Below are 14,520 nucleotides of genomic sequence, written 5' to 3'. Positions count from 1 at the left end.
TGTTTTGCTTTGTGGTCACAAGGCATGTGGGATCTCAGCTCCCCAACCAGGGACTGAACCTGCACCCCCTGAACACTGGAAGGCGAACGCCTAACCACTGGGCCACCAGGGAAGGCCTGTCCCGCAGTTTAAAAACCTGTTTAAATTCTGTCCTAACAGTTCGTTCCCGGGTGGCTTCACAGAGCCTTCCTGGCCCCCGGTCCTTGCTGTGTAGCCATCCTTTCTACCCCTGTGCCATTGTATATAAATTCAGATAAATAACTAATCATGGCCTTACTAGAAGTCACCTTTTACCCCCTAATACACACAACATTGTTCTCATGGCATAATGAATGGTGCAATCTCAGCATAACCAACTGGGCTGCCACCATCTTCTTCCTCTCCTAGAATTTTATCATCCATTTCTACTGGACTAGCAACTGCTCCCTAAATGTGCCGTATGTTTCCATGCTTTTGTGCCTTAACTCATTGTTTTCTCAGGTGCTGATGCCCTCTGGGCCCTTCTTATCCTGGCAAGACCCTTCAAGTCCCAATTTATAAGTCTTTTTCTCTGACCCTATTAATGAGATGTAGCCCTATGGCACCTACTATACTATTATAGTAAGTAACATATGTGTTTGTCTCCCAGCTTGAAGATAAGAATTGCAGTTTAATCACATTTGTATCCCTACAACCTAATACATGCCTGGAACACAGTTAATGTCCTGGATATATTTAATTAACATGGGGCAGTAGCGGTGAGGATTTATTAAAGCAGTTGCCATAGGGTGCTGCCCCCACAGATAGTGTGTCAAGATAATGGTTCAAAGTTTCAAAGAGTATCTTTGGAAGTACTCACCTGTTGAGCAGGGCGGTGGGTGGGGGAGGGGGGCAGCAGTTGATGAGTGCAGGGAAGGAGAATGGAAGGGGGATTCAGCTCTATAGGCAATAGAAAATTCTAAAAACACAGGGAATGAGTCATCAGCCCTCTGGATTTGCTTGCTGCATTTTGTTTTCAACGATTCTCTTGGAATGCCAAAGCAGAAAAGATCCTCTATAGAATGTATATGTCTGAAATCTCTGCACTAAAGGAAAAAGACAGCTAAAAATTAATAGCTAGCCATCTGCCTTTGATGGTGCTTGCTATAAGTTTTAAAAATTGACAAATTGGACCGGTATGCTGATTAAAATTCTCTTTGCTTCCCCAGCTTTGATCCTTATCTGCATATGTTGCATAAAATATTTTATATAACTATAAAAAAGTAAAATTTGACTAGCATAAATAAAAAAGACTTGAGGATTTCCAAAGTCACATTAAAGTAAGTTTTAAGCCTGAGAAATATAAGATAATGCTTCCATCGTGGTAGAAGGTCATCAACTAAGGCATCTAGCATTTCCTTCTTTTAAATGTTCACTCCCGCATCTCTCGCATCACTGGTCCTTGGCGGGTTTCAGTGCGTACTGAATGAATGAATGTCTTAGACGATAAGCTTCTGGAGGGCAAGAAAGTGCATCAGTTTATGTTTGAATTGATGAGCATAAGCATCCACTGGGGACTCAGTTATGTTTGTTCTGGCTTCTAAACAGAGGCAGTCACTATGTAAGAAAGAAAAACGGCCATCCACCTGACTGGGAATAAAACTCTAAAACAAACAAAATTCAAAGTTCTTATAAGGGATCTAAGAGGCCAAAAGTTTGAAATCTCTAAGTTTTTAAGGAGGACTGCAGCAATGATGATTCAAGATAGGCAAACATAGCTTTCTTCTACTTTTAACATTAAGAAAAACAAAATAAAGCAAAACAAAAGCTTATCCATTCTTACTGAAATTGAATGGATGCATAAAATACTCTTATTTGGAAACAGACTTTGTTATAATTTCCTCGTGCAAATAAAGGAATTTGTTGACGAGAAATTCACCTTTATAATTACACATGTTGTGAGATGTCTATGTTCCAAAGAGACACATGAATACAACTTCAATCCACACGAGACTCTCTTTATGATGCTCTTACATATTCCTGTTTCTTTAAGAAGTAACTGAAACCAGTTTTCGCCATTTCTTTTTTTAACTAATTAATGTGTGGCTGTGCCAGGTCTTCATTGCTGCTCACGGACTTTCTCTAGTTGGTGCAGATAGGGGCTACTCTAGCTGCGGTGCTCGGCTTTTCCCTGTGGTATGCGGGCTTCTCGCTGCGGTGGCTTTTCTTGTTGTGGAGCACAGGGTCTCGAGTACATAGACCTATCGGGCTATAGTGCACAGCTATAGGGCTCAGTGGTTGTGGCGCATGGGTTTAGTTTCCTTGAGCATGTGGGGTCTTTCTGGACCAGGGATTGAACCCATGTCCCCTGCATCCATCCGCAGGCGATTCTTAACCACTGGACTACTGGAGAAGTTTACCCCATTTCTTAATGATACCTCATTCAGTGTTTCAGCACACAATTGTCTGGGGACTCCTTATTCTTGTTTAGACTTTTTCTCCAGCTCCAATTTGCCTTCTTTGGACCCTTTCTGTTATGGAGACTAATAATAATTCAACAGCTCTGTGAATTACGCTATGTGTAAATTAGTTAGGGGGCTTAACCTGTGTGCTTCTTGACCGGAGGGGCTATTTCTTTCATCTCTGCATTATTAGTGGCTAGCAAGCGCTCGACACTAGCAGGATTGAACTTGATATCTCTGAATGTGTAAATGAACACCTTACACCTAACTTCTCCTAGTCTCGAGAAGAGGAATGAGTAAGGAACAAAGAAAAGATTTACTGAGGAGTCTCATTCTTGTTCTAACATTTGACTTCTGTCTACTACTGGCAAACATCATGAAGTTGGAGTGAGTCTTTCCACCCCCTGGAATGCCCCTGCCTGGGACTAACACTTGGGTTTCTATTGCAAAGGGTTATGATGTTGTAAATCTCAATCTTAAACTAGGTACTGCATCAGTTATTTCCTGAAGATCAAAATTTTAATAAGCAGAGGTGAAGAAACAGATATCAAGAATGGCCAGCCTGCTGTGTCCAGAGCACTGGAAGCCCCAGTTGCCTGTTCTGAGCAGACACATTATCCCTGTGACTCTGGGCCAAGCAGTTCCCCCAGCCCTGGCCCTGCTTCCTCATTTAAAAGATAAGAGTATATATTATATAACAAAGAATAATGTCTTGTCTTGCTTGTTGTTGGGAGAGAAAAATAAAGAGATTAAAGTTCTATGTTAACTCAGATGTTTCATTTAAATGTAAAGGCCAGGGCTTCCTTGGTGGTCCAGTGGTTAAGAATCAGCCTGCCAATGCAGGAGACATGAGTTTGATCCCTGGTCCAGAAAGATCCCACGTGCCGCAGAGCAACTAAGCCAGTGAATTTCAACTATTGAAGCCTGCGCACCGAGAGTCCCTTTTCTGCAACAAGGGAAGTCACCACTATGAGAAGCCTGCACAGCGCAGCAGAGAGAAGGCCCCCCACCCCCAACAACTAGAGAAAACCCTCACACAGCAACAAAGACCCAGTGCGGCTATAGGTAAATAAATACTTCTTAAAGTGGTAAGGAGATCATTAAAAAACTTCTTAAAAATAAATGCAAAGTCAACAAAACAATCACAGATAGCATGGGGACCTACAAATCTCAACTTCATGCAATGCTCCAATCTTTGTATCAGGCAGGAAGGTGAATACTGGAAGCAGAAATTTTAAAACTGAAGGAGAAACCAGTTCAAACTTTAGGTGAATGTGTAAGGAGGAGAAACAAAAACTCCTCAATGTTACAAAGTCAGGTTCATGGTGGAAGGGGGCTGTGGGGGGCATCAATGTTCCAGGAGTATGAAAGGGAAGTTATTCACATTCCAGTCCTATAATTTATGAAAAATGCTATACAGGCTGTTTTAAGGAAGTTCAGATGCAATCAATACAGAGATAATTCACTGCTCCCTTCCACGTTTTCAAGAGACAAACTTGAGTAGAGGCAGGAGTCTCAGGCTAGTTCAGTGGAGAGGACCAAGGCAGCCGATCCCTTGACATCCAGTAAGGACACCTGCCCTCAAAAGACATGGAGACACCTCTGAACTTTCTAAACCCTGGGCTTAGGTCCTGGGAAAAGGGGTCCTTGAGGCAATCCATGCATGTGCGTCTGGGTGTTGCTGCTCTATAAACCCTCTCAAATAAGAATCATCCAGAGGAAGGTGGCAAGATTTGGTAGCAAGTCAGAATCAAGAGACAGTCATCACATATTGTAAGCTCTTATATAACCAGGAAATGATTATATGGCATATCTTCTAAATCAAAAAGCAGGGAGTTGAAAACTATATGCATAAAAGGCTTATATTAAAACATGATGAGTTCTTCTTTACTTTTGACCTAGAAGTTTAAAGATACCTTGAATAAAGTGTTAATTTTTTAAGAATACATTGATTTTAGGATGGACTGGATTATACTTTCTGAATAGAAATGATAATTACCTGGCATGGTGTACCTATCACATATTCCAGGTGATTTCTGGTCAAATCAACCAGGTTTTAACTGGTGGAAAAGGGATTCAGAGAAACAGCAGAAAATAGAAATGCTTGTTCGAAGCAACCTATTGATTTTGAGGTAATGTATCCTATGCATTTTAAACTTCTAAAGAGAATGGTTCCAAACGTTGGCAGTGACAAATTCAAATACATCTAATACATTTGCCTATCTCCGTTTTTGAGTTTCCAGAATTACTTTTGGTAAATGATATAGTCATCTTTATTTATAAGATTAAAATTAAATACATTTATAAGATTTATATAATCTTAAGAGATGCTGAATAGTGACTCTGTGACCAGTTAATTCCAAAGTGAAACAATTTCCTGTATTCATAATTATCTTTTTAAGATTAGAGTGATGGCTCTTTTTTTTTTTTCTTAACTGAAATTTTAGATTCCTTTTTTGAAATAAAGTAGGCTCTTCATTATTTACAAGCTTATTTTTTTCTGAGTTGCAAAAATTCTCTCTTCCTTTTTTTTTTCTTTTGTCCCTATATTACCAATGGGAGGCCCCTGTTCAGTCCTGGCTGCCACGATTAGACAGACAGAAGCACGAAGACACCTCTGCATCTGCAGTGGAAACCTGAGCTGCGGATGATAACTGCTCCGGGTGTCAGGAGCCGGTCCTTGGACACGCGCACAAGAATCTGACCTGCCCACTACCTTCTATGACCTATGGAGACAAGAAGCAGAGAGAAGAGAAATTCCTGCCCAAACCAAAGAGCTTCTAACTGCCTACAGCTCTTAAAAACACCACCCCCAAAGGTAATAACAAAAAGTTAATAGCAATAAGTGCACATTGATTCCCTTAAAGTATCTATGATATTAAGAGACGTAAGATTTCGGCTAATCTCTCATTCTCATTATTAGATACTTCCCCCTCAACCAAACCTGATATTTTTTAAGTACTTTTTGAATTTTTGATTTTTTGGTCTTGCCCCACTACATGTGGGATCTTAGTTTGCTAACCAGGGATTGAACCCAAGACTCCTGCAATTAGAGGCACAGAGTCTTAATCACTGAACCACCAGGGAAGTCCCATACCCCATGCTGTATACTAAGAGGAAGGAGAGAGGAAAGATTAAGTAAAGCTGTGCAGTATCACAGTGGGTTGGATAGGGCACAAATATTGTTTTTCAATATAGACTTTTTTTTAGTGGTATTGATTAACATTCCAACTAATGTGAGGCCTGTTTCTCTACAGCTTTTCACAATTGTACTAAATAGCCACGATTTTAGGGAAAACAGGCTGGCTAGGCCCATTACCTCCTCTTCCTTCCTGCTCTGTGGGACTTCATCCTACAGCCCAGGTGGGTCTGATTGGAAAAAATGAGGACTGCTCTTTGGTCAAGACTGATCATCCTCCAAAGGGCTCCACTGTAACCTGTTGGTTGACTAATAACAAGCTCCCATTCCCGAGGGGAGCTTTAACCAGCAGCTTTTCTGTCATCACCCCACCATTCTTACAGTCTATATCTGCAGGTAGGTGGCATCTCCCCGGAAGGGAGAGCCTTTCTCCAGTATCAATTTCCAGAGAAGAGGTGATCTTCAGACATAAGCTCTCTTCTCCCTGGGGACTGGCTCTCTGAAAGCAGGTCATTATGAGGAGGCAGAAAAGGAGACTGGCACTGGCCACTCTCCTCTGCGCACTGCTACACGCCACAGCGCAGGGTTACAAGGGCTAAAGACGGACACCGCTGCCCGGAGGCAAACAGGGGGGTAGGAAGGAAGTCGTCTCTGTTATGCCAACAGATGAAGACGAGCAGGCCTTGTCTTCCACCCTTGACGGTCCAGAGTCAGTGACTCCCCATATTTATCTCTCCTTATGTTACCCACAATCCAGGGGTTCTTAAACTTAGGTGAACATCAGAATAACCTGGAAGGCTTGTGAGAACCCAGACTGCTGGGCCCCAGTTCAGGGGATGGTGATGCAGCAGGAACCACACTCTGGAAACCACTTCCTTACCTGTCTCTCCTCCTAAATCTGGGACCGGGATCACCCGATCAGAACTGCCTGTTTTGTCTTTGTCAGAATCTAGAGAGTTTGGGGATAAGAATGGCACACTCTATACCAAGTTCCCAAATGACTCTCATGAACTTTAAACTTTTGAGTCTAATCACCTTCAGTTCAGTTCAGTTCAGTCACTCAGTCGTGTCCAACTCTTTGCGACCCCATGAACTGCAGCACGGCAGGCCTCCCTGTCCATCACCAACTCCCGGAGCTCATTCAAACTCAGGTCCATCAAGTCACTGATGCCATCCAGCTATCTCATCCTCTGTCGTCCCCTTCTCCTCCTGCCCCCAATCCCCCCCAGCATCAGAGTCTTTTTCAATGAGTCAACTCTTTGCATGAGGTGGCCAAAGTATTGGAGTTTCAGCTTTAGCATCAGTCCTTCCAATGAACACCCAGAACTGGTCTCCTTTAGAATGGACTGGTTGGATCTCCTTGCAGTCCAAGGGACTCTCAAGAGTCTTCTCTGACACCACAGTTCAAAAGCATCCATTCTTCAGCATCAGCTTTCTTCACAGTCCAACTCTCACATCCATACATGACTACTGGAAAAACCATAGCCTTGACTAGACAGACCTTTGTTGACAAAGTAATGTCTCTGCTTTTGAATATGCTATCTAGGTTGGTCATAACTTTCCTTCCAAGGAGTAAGCGTCTTTTAATTTCATGGCTGCAGTCACCATCTGCAGTGATTTTGGAGCCCCCAAAATAAAGTCAGCCACTGTTTCCCCATCTATTTCCCATGAAGTGATGGGACCAGATGCCATGATCTTAGCTTTTTGAATGTTGAGCTTTAAGCCAGCTCATCACCTTACTCTTTAACAAAGTCTGACATCAGTGTTCCGTCCAGTCTAGGCGAGCTTAACGACACAATAAGGGAGGAGCTCCGAGTCCATCAGAAAATAGGTGAGGCACACTCAGCCCACCTCAAGGGCCAGTGTTGTGAGATGCTGTAGCCATGCTGTGGGGAGGGGACAAAGTGAGAAGCAGGTCTTGCAGGACCTGCTAGGGAAGAGTGTGCGTGCGCGCATGCAAAGTCGCTTCAGTCGTATCTGACTCTTTGCAACCCTATGGACTGTGGCATGCAGCAAAGCCCCCAGGGAAAAGCACCTCTCAGAGAACCAAGGTGGACCACATGGTCCCGCTCCAGCCAACTAACAGTCCCTTCTTCTAAGACTCATTTCAGAAGTTTCCGTTTTAATTAGGAAAAAAAAAAAAGATTACAGCGTCTCCACTTTTAAACAGGGAGGCTGTAACTCACACTGGGCAGTCGTGCCTGAGGGAGGTCCTATAGCCCCTGCCTAGAGATCTTCTCACATCCCTCTGGGACCACACTGCTGAGTGTAAGAAGGCCTCCGTGTAGACCCTAAAGGTCTCGGTCTCTATTTATAAGAGCTTCCCTGCCTGCCTTTGTGAAATCAGATGATGATCACTCTGATGGATGTATCATTTAATAATTCACATTCAACAGTTTAGAGCACTTAGTAAATAATCACCTACCACCGTGAAATAGATCTTCTACCTAAGACACAGACAGACAAACTAGTTTGTGTCAGTTTAAGGCCCAAGAAGGACAGGGCAGAGCTGAGGCACTCATCCTATGAGTCCACATCCTGCTCCAGCGCCGCACTAGAGCCCAGGACAGACAGGAGCCAGGCCCGGAGTCACTGCAGTTCCTGTGGCCCCAGGGCTGTGCTGGGGCCACAGCGAGAGAGTGCTGATCAAGACTCCGCGACACAAACAGCAGCCTCCTCACCAGCCAGTCACAAGTGGAACAGAAGCTTTAATGGAGGTTTCTGGAGTCGGGGGCCCTGAGCCTAAAAAATACTTCTTTTTTTTTTTTGAGCAGAAATGATGCAAGTCAGGAGCATCCTCCTATTTTGTGGGCAAGTCTGGGTTTTCCGAATCTTTCATTAAGTTTTCCTGAACCCGATGTTTTTTCTTACAGCCAACATGCTAGACTCTGGCAAAGCTGTTCCCCCAGCTTACCATGTTCTAAAATTATAAACCGGAATCTGCACTCTGTGGAAACCTCATGCTCTGGGCTTTCACACACCTTCTGCTCAGCATGCGTCACAAACAAAGCAGTCGCTCCGGGCTCCTCCGCGGCCTTACCTGAGCTGGTGGATGCCGGAGATTTGCTGCGCCGGGAAGGCCCTGGGCTCTTGGTGGTGCTCCTGCGGGATGATGAAGCTATTTTGGTGTAGGAAGTGGACTTCACCACTCGACATTCTGGGGAAAGAAGAAAGGCCGCATGTCAGTAGAGGGGCACGGCGCGTACCATTCGAAATGTACGATAAACTTGGAATCAGAAATATACAGCCCTCCTCGGTCACACGTGATTCCTGCCAGCTCAGCGCATGTCTATGACAGCAGAACCAAGACGAAGACCAGAAAGGGCACAGTGGACATCTTAGACATCGAGCTAAATGCAGTTGTCTGTCTGTATTCACGGGGATTTGGTTCCAGAACCACCCGCCCTGAACCACCACCCCCAGTGGTTGCTCTGGCCTGGCCAGGTGGCCCTGCAGGAGATTCCCATTTCTTAAAGATCGACAAGAGTGCATAAAACATATCAGCACAAATTAAAAGGCAGACACAAGCAAGAAACAATATCAGAAGATACAATCAGAACCACCATATTAATAATGACTGAGAGTGTGCCTCGAGGTTTTAATTCACAAAACAGGGGACTTCCCTCATGGTTCAGTGGCTAAGACTTCCCACTCCCGATGCAGGGGACCCAGGCTCACTCCTGGTCAGGGAACTAAATCCCACATGTTGCAACTAAGACCCAGTGCGGCAAAAAAAAAAAAAAAGATATATATATATATATATATATATATATATATATATATATATGCACACACAGAGACACTTAAGAAAAATGCATACACTATGATTCTTTAAGAGAGTAAAGTGTCAGTCACTCAGTTGTGTCAACCCTTTGCAACACCATGGACTGTAACCCACTAGGCTCTCTGTCCTTGGGATTTTCCAGGCAAGAATAACAGAGTAGGTTGCCATGCCCTCCCTTCCCGGGGATCTTCCCGACTCAGGAATCGAACCTGGGTCTCCACTGCGGGCAGATTCTTTACTGTCTGAGCCACCATGGAAAGCCACATAATTCACAAAACAGATCTTTCCACCATGTGACAAGGACATCCACTTGGCCCAAGGCTCTGTCCACACCACTGACAACACCTCCTGGAGTCTGTCCCAGCCTACAGACACAGGTCTGGCCTCTCAGAAGTACATTAGGAACAAGATCGGACAGATATAATGCTGCCTGTCCACTGGCATGCTTCCAGTGACATTTTTACCCAAGTGTTCGCTCCATGCCAGGCGATGAGCTCTTCAGGCCTGGTGGAGAACACACGTGATTTTGGAACCAGAAACACCGACCACCTGGTAAGAATCTTTTAACCAGTGAGGGCTAGTTTTTCTTTTGTGGGCCTCATATTTGAAAAATGTTGGCTTATGAAACAAATTGCACAAAATAATAATACATTTCTCACTGTAAATCAAAACCAGGACTACAAGGAGGGCCGGTTAACTAGGATTTTTTTTCCTAGGTCGTGAACATTTAGAGGTCACATGAATTTAAAATAATAATTTAAAAAAGCCCGGCGTCTAGTTAGCAGGGATGAATGGTTAAAATAGAAAGCTACCAGATGGCGCACACTGGTAATAACACCCATCTGTGAGCCGCAAAGTGAATTAAAAAGTTGATTTTGGGGTCTGTCGCATGCTGTTTGCCACAGGTGCCAGAAATTGCTAGTTCTGGGCTCCACCTACCAGCTAGGGTTCTGGAGCAGCATAATAGAACCACTGTTACCACACTAAGTTGACATGTTTCCAGCCACCAGAAAGAAATTGGGTATTTTTGTCAGGCGGCTTAGTCTTACCAGAGCTAATGTAGGCGTTCTGTTTGATTTTCGGAGTACTGGAAAAACCTTGTGGACTCATGCCGTGCTTCTACAGCGCCTATGGCTCCTCTTGAACTCATTTTTTACCATATTATTAATCCATCAAAAGGATTCATTTATCCATTTGCCTCCCCATCCCCAACGCCCTTGGTGGTGGTTTAGTCGCTAAGCTGTATCCGACTCCCGCAAACCCATGGACTGTAGCCCACCAGGCTCCTCTGTCCATGGGATTCTCCAGGCAAGAATACTAGGGTGGGTTGCCATTTCCTTCTCCAGGGGATCTTTCCGACCTAGGGATCGAACCCAGGTCTCCTGCACTGCAGGCAGATTCTCTACTGACTGAACTGGGTACCACCTAGTCCTGGAATATTTAAAAGCACATAATAGTTGCTCAATAAATACTGGCCCACATTGTTACTCATCTTGTTACTGCCTGTGTGAACTCTTAACTATTATTTGCTAGAATGATCCAACCTATTTTACAGATAAGGCAAATGAAACTCTCAGGGGCTAAATGTTCTACAATGGAATCCCAGCCTCTCAGATCCTCACATCCCCAGGATCTGGTGCGGTGGCCTGTTCCATTGTGAGTAAAGACTGGCAATTATCAGTGACCATGGGCAGGGCAGATAGACAAGTGGGTGGTAGTGGATAATGCGAGGGAACGTAAGCAACCCATTCTCATAATCAGTAAATTAAAATTTAAATACTAAATTCAAATTATCAAGTCGGTCAAGTCTTATCAAGTGAGTCTATCAGGATGCTTACTGCATCAGAAAAAAAAGAAACAAGGAACTCTCTTTCAAAAATGGAATTATAGGAAATAATCGTTTGGGAGATCATGGAGTCTGAAAGATAATTACACATCTCATGCCACTTGCCTTCAGGATAAGACTGAAGCTTCATGAGTCATACAGGGAGATTAGCATAGTCCTGAAAGGCTAGGGTTGAATAACAGAAAACAGACACGCAACAATAACTGCACCCTCCGCCCCTGCCACCACCCAGGGTCAAAATAAAAGCAAGTGAAGACACCTGCAGCATAGCCATAAATTAGAGAGAGGAAAAAAAAAAAATTACAAAGGACTCCAATCATCTTTCCCAGTACAGTTTAGATTTTAATTACTTTAAATGGAAATGGTATTTTATGATGGTGAAAGATGCCGTGGAGAAGGACAAATGCTTCATTACTTTGGAGAGAATGCCAAAATTTCTGTCAGCTTAAATGCACAATTTAGAAAGCTTGTGACTAATGTAATCTACATGGCCAGTAAAGTACAAAACCTTATTTGTTCTCACGAAGGCCATTTCACAGTGTCTGGCAAGGAAGCAAAGAGCACCCTCCCCTCTCTGCTGGAGTCATTTGCCTTTGGAGTCAATCACTTTATTCTGATATTTTTGGCATCTTCCTCTTAAGAGGGATGCATTTCCTTTGGCTGTGGGGACACTTCTTGAGGAAGATGAGATTGAAGGGCTGTAGGTAGTAAGCCACTTGAAAGAAGCTTCAGGACAGTAATTTCTCTTGCCACTGATGGTCACACCTTACCCAAGTACAGAAAATCAGATGAAATACATTAACTGGGTCTCTATGACTGGACCTCACATAGCAAGCAAATAAGCAAGCAGTCTGATTAAATCTCTGCTTCAGAAAGTCCCTATAATCATAGCTCTGCGAGGGGGAGAGTACCATTCTCCATATGGTCTATACTAATGTTAGCTTTACAGATGTTCTCATAATCTGGTAAAAGAGAAGTGAGGACGTTTCCCATCTTCACCCTGGACCCCAACTCATGAAACAGGTGCTCTGTGACGGCCAGATTTTGACAGCCAGGATGTGAACGCAGAGGGAGGAAACTGGAGAAGGATACACCCTTCGGCCCCGTTCCCAGTGGCATGAGAACGGCGCCCCCCCCCGCCGCCCCATTAGAGCAGGTTCTCCCCAACTCAGAAATAGTTGGGAAGTGTAGGCTGATGTGTAATGAAAGGTGCCGGAGAGCAGGAACAATTCCAGAACTCCACCACCGGCATCGGCAGCTCACCTGAGCTCACACAGCCGAGACGCTCACGCATTCAACAGAGCCTGATAGTATCTTTCGGAAAACCTTGAAGGACAAGGTGATGTCCCCTCAATGCCTAAGCAGCCTTAGGGACACGCTGCAAGCTGGCTAGAGAATATCCTCTAAACAAGAGATTTCTTTACTCCTCTAATCTCTTTGTAAAGCCAGCGGAATAAAATCACTGTCAGGCAGAGACCTCCCAGTGATCACTACTCTAAATTCAGTTGTCCTGAGCTACTCATGAGATGGGCACGTTCATCTAGAAGCATCTGTTACCAGCAGACCAGCAGTAGATGCTCTGTGCGTTCTTGCCCATCCTGATAGCAAAGACAGGCTCCCCACTAACTTGGCAAAGGTACAAAGCTTCCAAATGGAACCGTATAGCTCAGGTGGTAAAGAACCCACCTGCAACGCAGGAGACCCCGCTTCGATTCCTGGGTCGGGAAGATCCCCTGGAGAAGGGAACGGCTACCCACTCCAGTATTCTATACAGGCCATGGGGTCACAAAGAGTCGGACAGGACTGAGTGACTTTCACTTTCTTTTACTTCCTCTTCATGGCTACGTGCCAGAGAGTCAGGGAGCCCATTTAGTTCTAGAGACTTTTGACAAATACGGCGCAAGTTCAGTGACCAAAAGAGAAAACCTCCAATTCTGGTGTCTAACTGTCCAACAAAAGTACATCTTACATGTTCAGATGCTCTGGGTTGGAATGACCCATCTGCGAATACCATGGTTATAAGTGGTTACCCATTCAAAGCTGTCCTCAATTCATGAATATCCTCCCCTCCTGTCTTGGTGAGGGGCTGGCCAGCGTCTTTCTGGTGTACCTCCAGTGCCTGGGGTATTTACCACCTTCTGGCTCAGCCTTCTGGCTGTTGAAGCTCTGATCATCCTGCTTAGCCTCCAGCTTTCAGTGTGGATGAGCTGGAAGACCATTCCTGGTGTGACTGAGAGCTCAAGTTTACTTCCTATGGAAAAATAATGATTTTTACACTTCAGGGCAGTCTTTTAGTTGGCTCCTAGGAACTCCCTGGTGGCCCAGTGGTTATGACTCCACAGAGTTTAGGTTCAGTCCCTGGTAGGGGAACTAAGATCCTGAAAGCCTCACACCAAGGCAAAAAACAAACAAGCAAAAACTTCCACCAAAGTAGTCTCCTGCAGGAAGGGCTGGTCTGCTGTGTTTCCCCGGTTGGGATGAAGGCTCTGAGAACTGAGGCCCATTCTCTTTTTTCTGCACCACTTAGGTTCAGAGTCAGTTCTGACACCACAGTGAAAACCCCCATTCCTACTGACGGTGGGGTTTGGAACCAGCGTTGCCAAGCTCCGAATGCAGCAGGTCTTGGCATAAAAGCAGTGGAGACAGAAACACCCTAAACCATCGATGTTTTAAAAAAATAAAATCTGTAGCAGATTGGACTGGAAGCAAAGGCGCCGGCTGGAGTGGCTTCACTGGAGAATAAAGTCCCAGAAACTGAGATTTTTTAAAGCACCTTCTAAAAATATATCTCTGTGTGTCTAAACCCAGCACCTAGACTGGCCCACCACAACCCTCAGGACCCCCAGCTCAGAATGGCAGGTGGCACACACGTGTTCCTGCGTGATGTTGTGTGTCTGCTGGCTGTGAAACTAACAGGAATCGGCTCGGGAGCACTTGCTGGCTGGGTGCTAACCCTTCCATAACATCTGGAGGAGGCTTTCTTGTGCTGGCATGCTCTGTCCTGACATCTCGGGAGTCACCACTCAGATCTACTGTTTTAACTGTATGACCGATTCTCTTCCCCAAATACTTTTTTTCTCCTGAGAGTCAAATAAAAAGCACTTTTCCCCGCGTAACAGCTGAGTGTATCTGGTGCTCTAGGAGACTGCGGGTAGCCCAGGCTCCTGCGGTCCTGTCTGTCACCCCTGAGTGTTCTCCGCGTAGTCCAGCCCGCTCATCGCACCATCGTCACGTTCAGCCCTGGGGAAAAGAGAAGAAGAGGAAGGCTTCCGAGTACTCGACAGGAAAGGCTGCTGTGTGCCTTGCTGCACCAGATCTTTCCTTCCTGATG

At 44.8% G+C, this 14,520-nt stretch overlaps 1 protein-coding gene across 2 annotated transcripts in view; it reads right to left on the bottom strand.

Annotated features, from left to right (window-relative positions):
• The window catches only part of DCLK1 (doublecortin like kinase 1), a 347,490-nt gene that overhangs the window by 91,365 nt on the left and 241,605 nt on the right, over window positions 1-14,520 (bottom strand). For both annotated transcript variants that reach the window (XM_069601562.1, XM_069601561.1), the window contains exon 5: window positions 8,600-8,716. In XM_069601562.1, the coding sequence (XP_069457663.1) occupies window positions 8,600-8,716 (117 nt within the window). The remainder of the gene's footprint in view (window positions 1-8,599; window positions 8,717-14,520) is intronic.

This window comes from Ovis canadensis, chromosome 10, assembly GCF_042477335.2.
Source record: "Ovis canadensis isolate MfBH-ARS-UI-01 breed Bighorn chromosome 10, ARS-UI_OviCan_v2, whole genome shotgun sequence".
NCBI classification, from domain to species: domain Eukaryota; kingdom Metazoa; phylum Chordata; class Mammalia; order Artiodactyla; family Bovidae; genus Ovis; species Ovis canadensis.
Note: the sequence above shows the minus strand (reverse complement) of the source record. Positions and strands in the feature narration are given on the sequence as shown.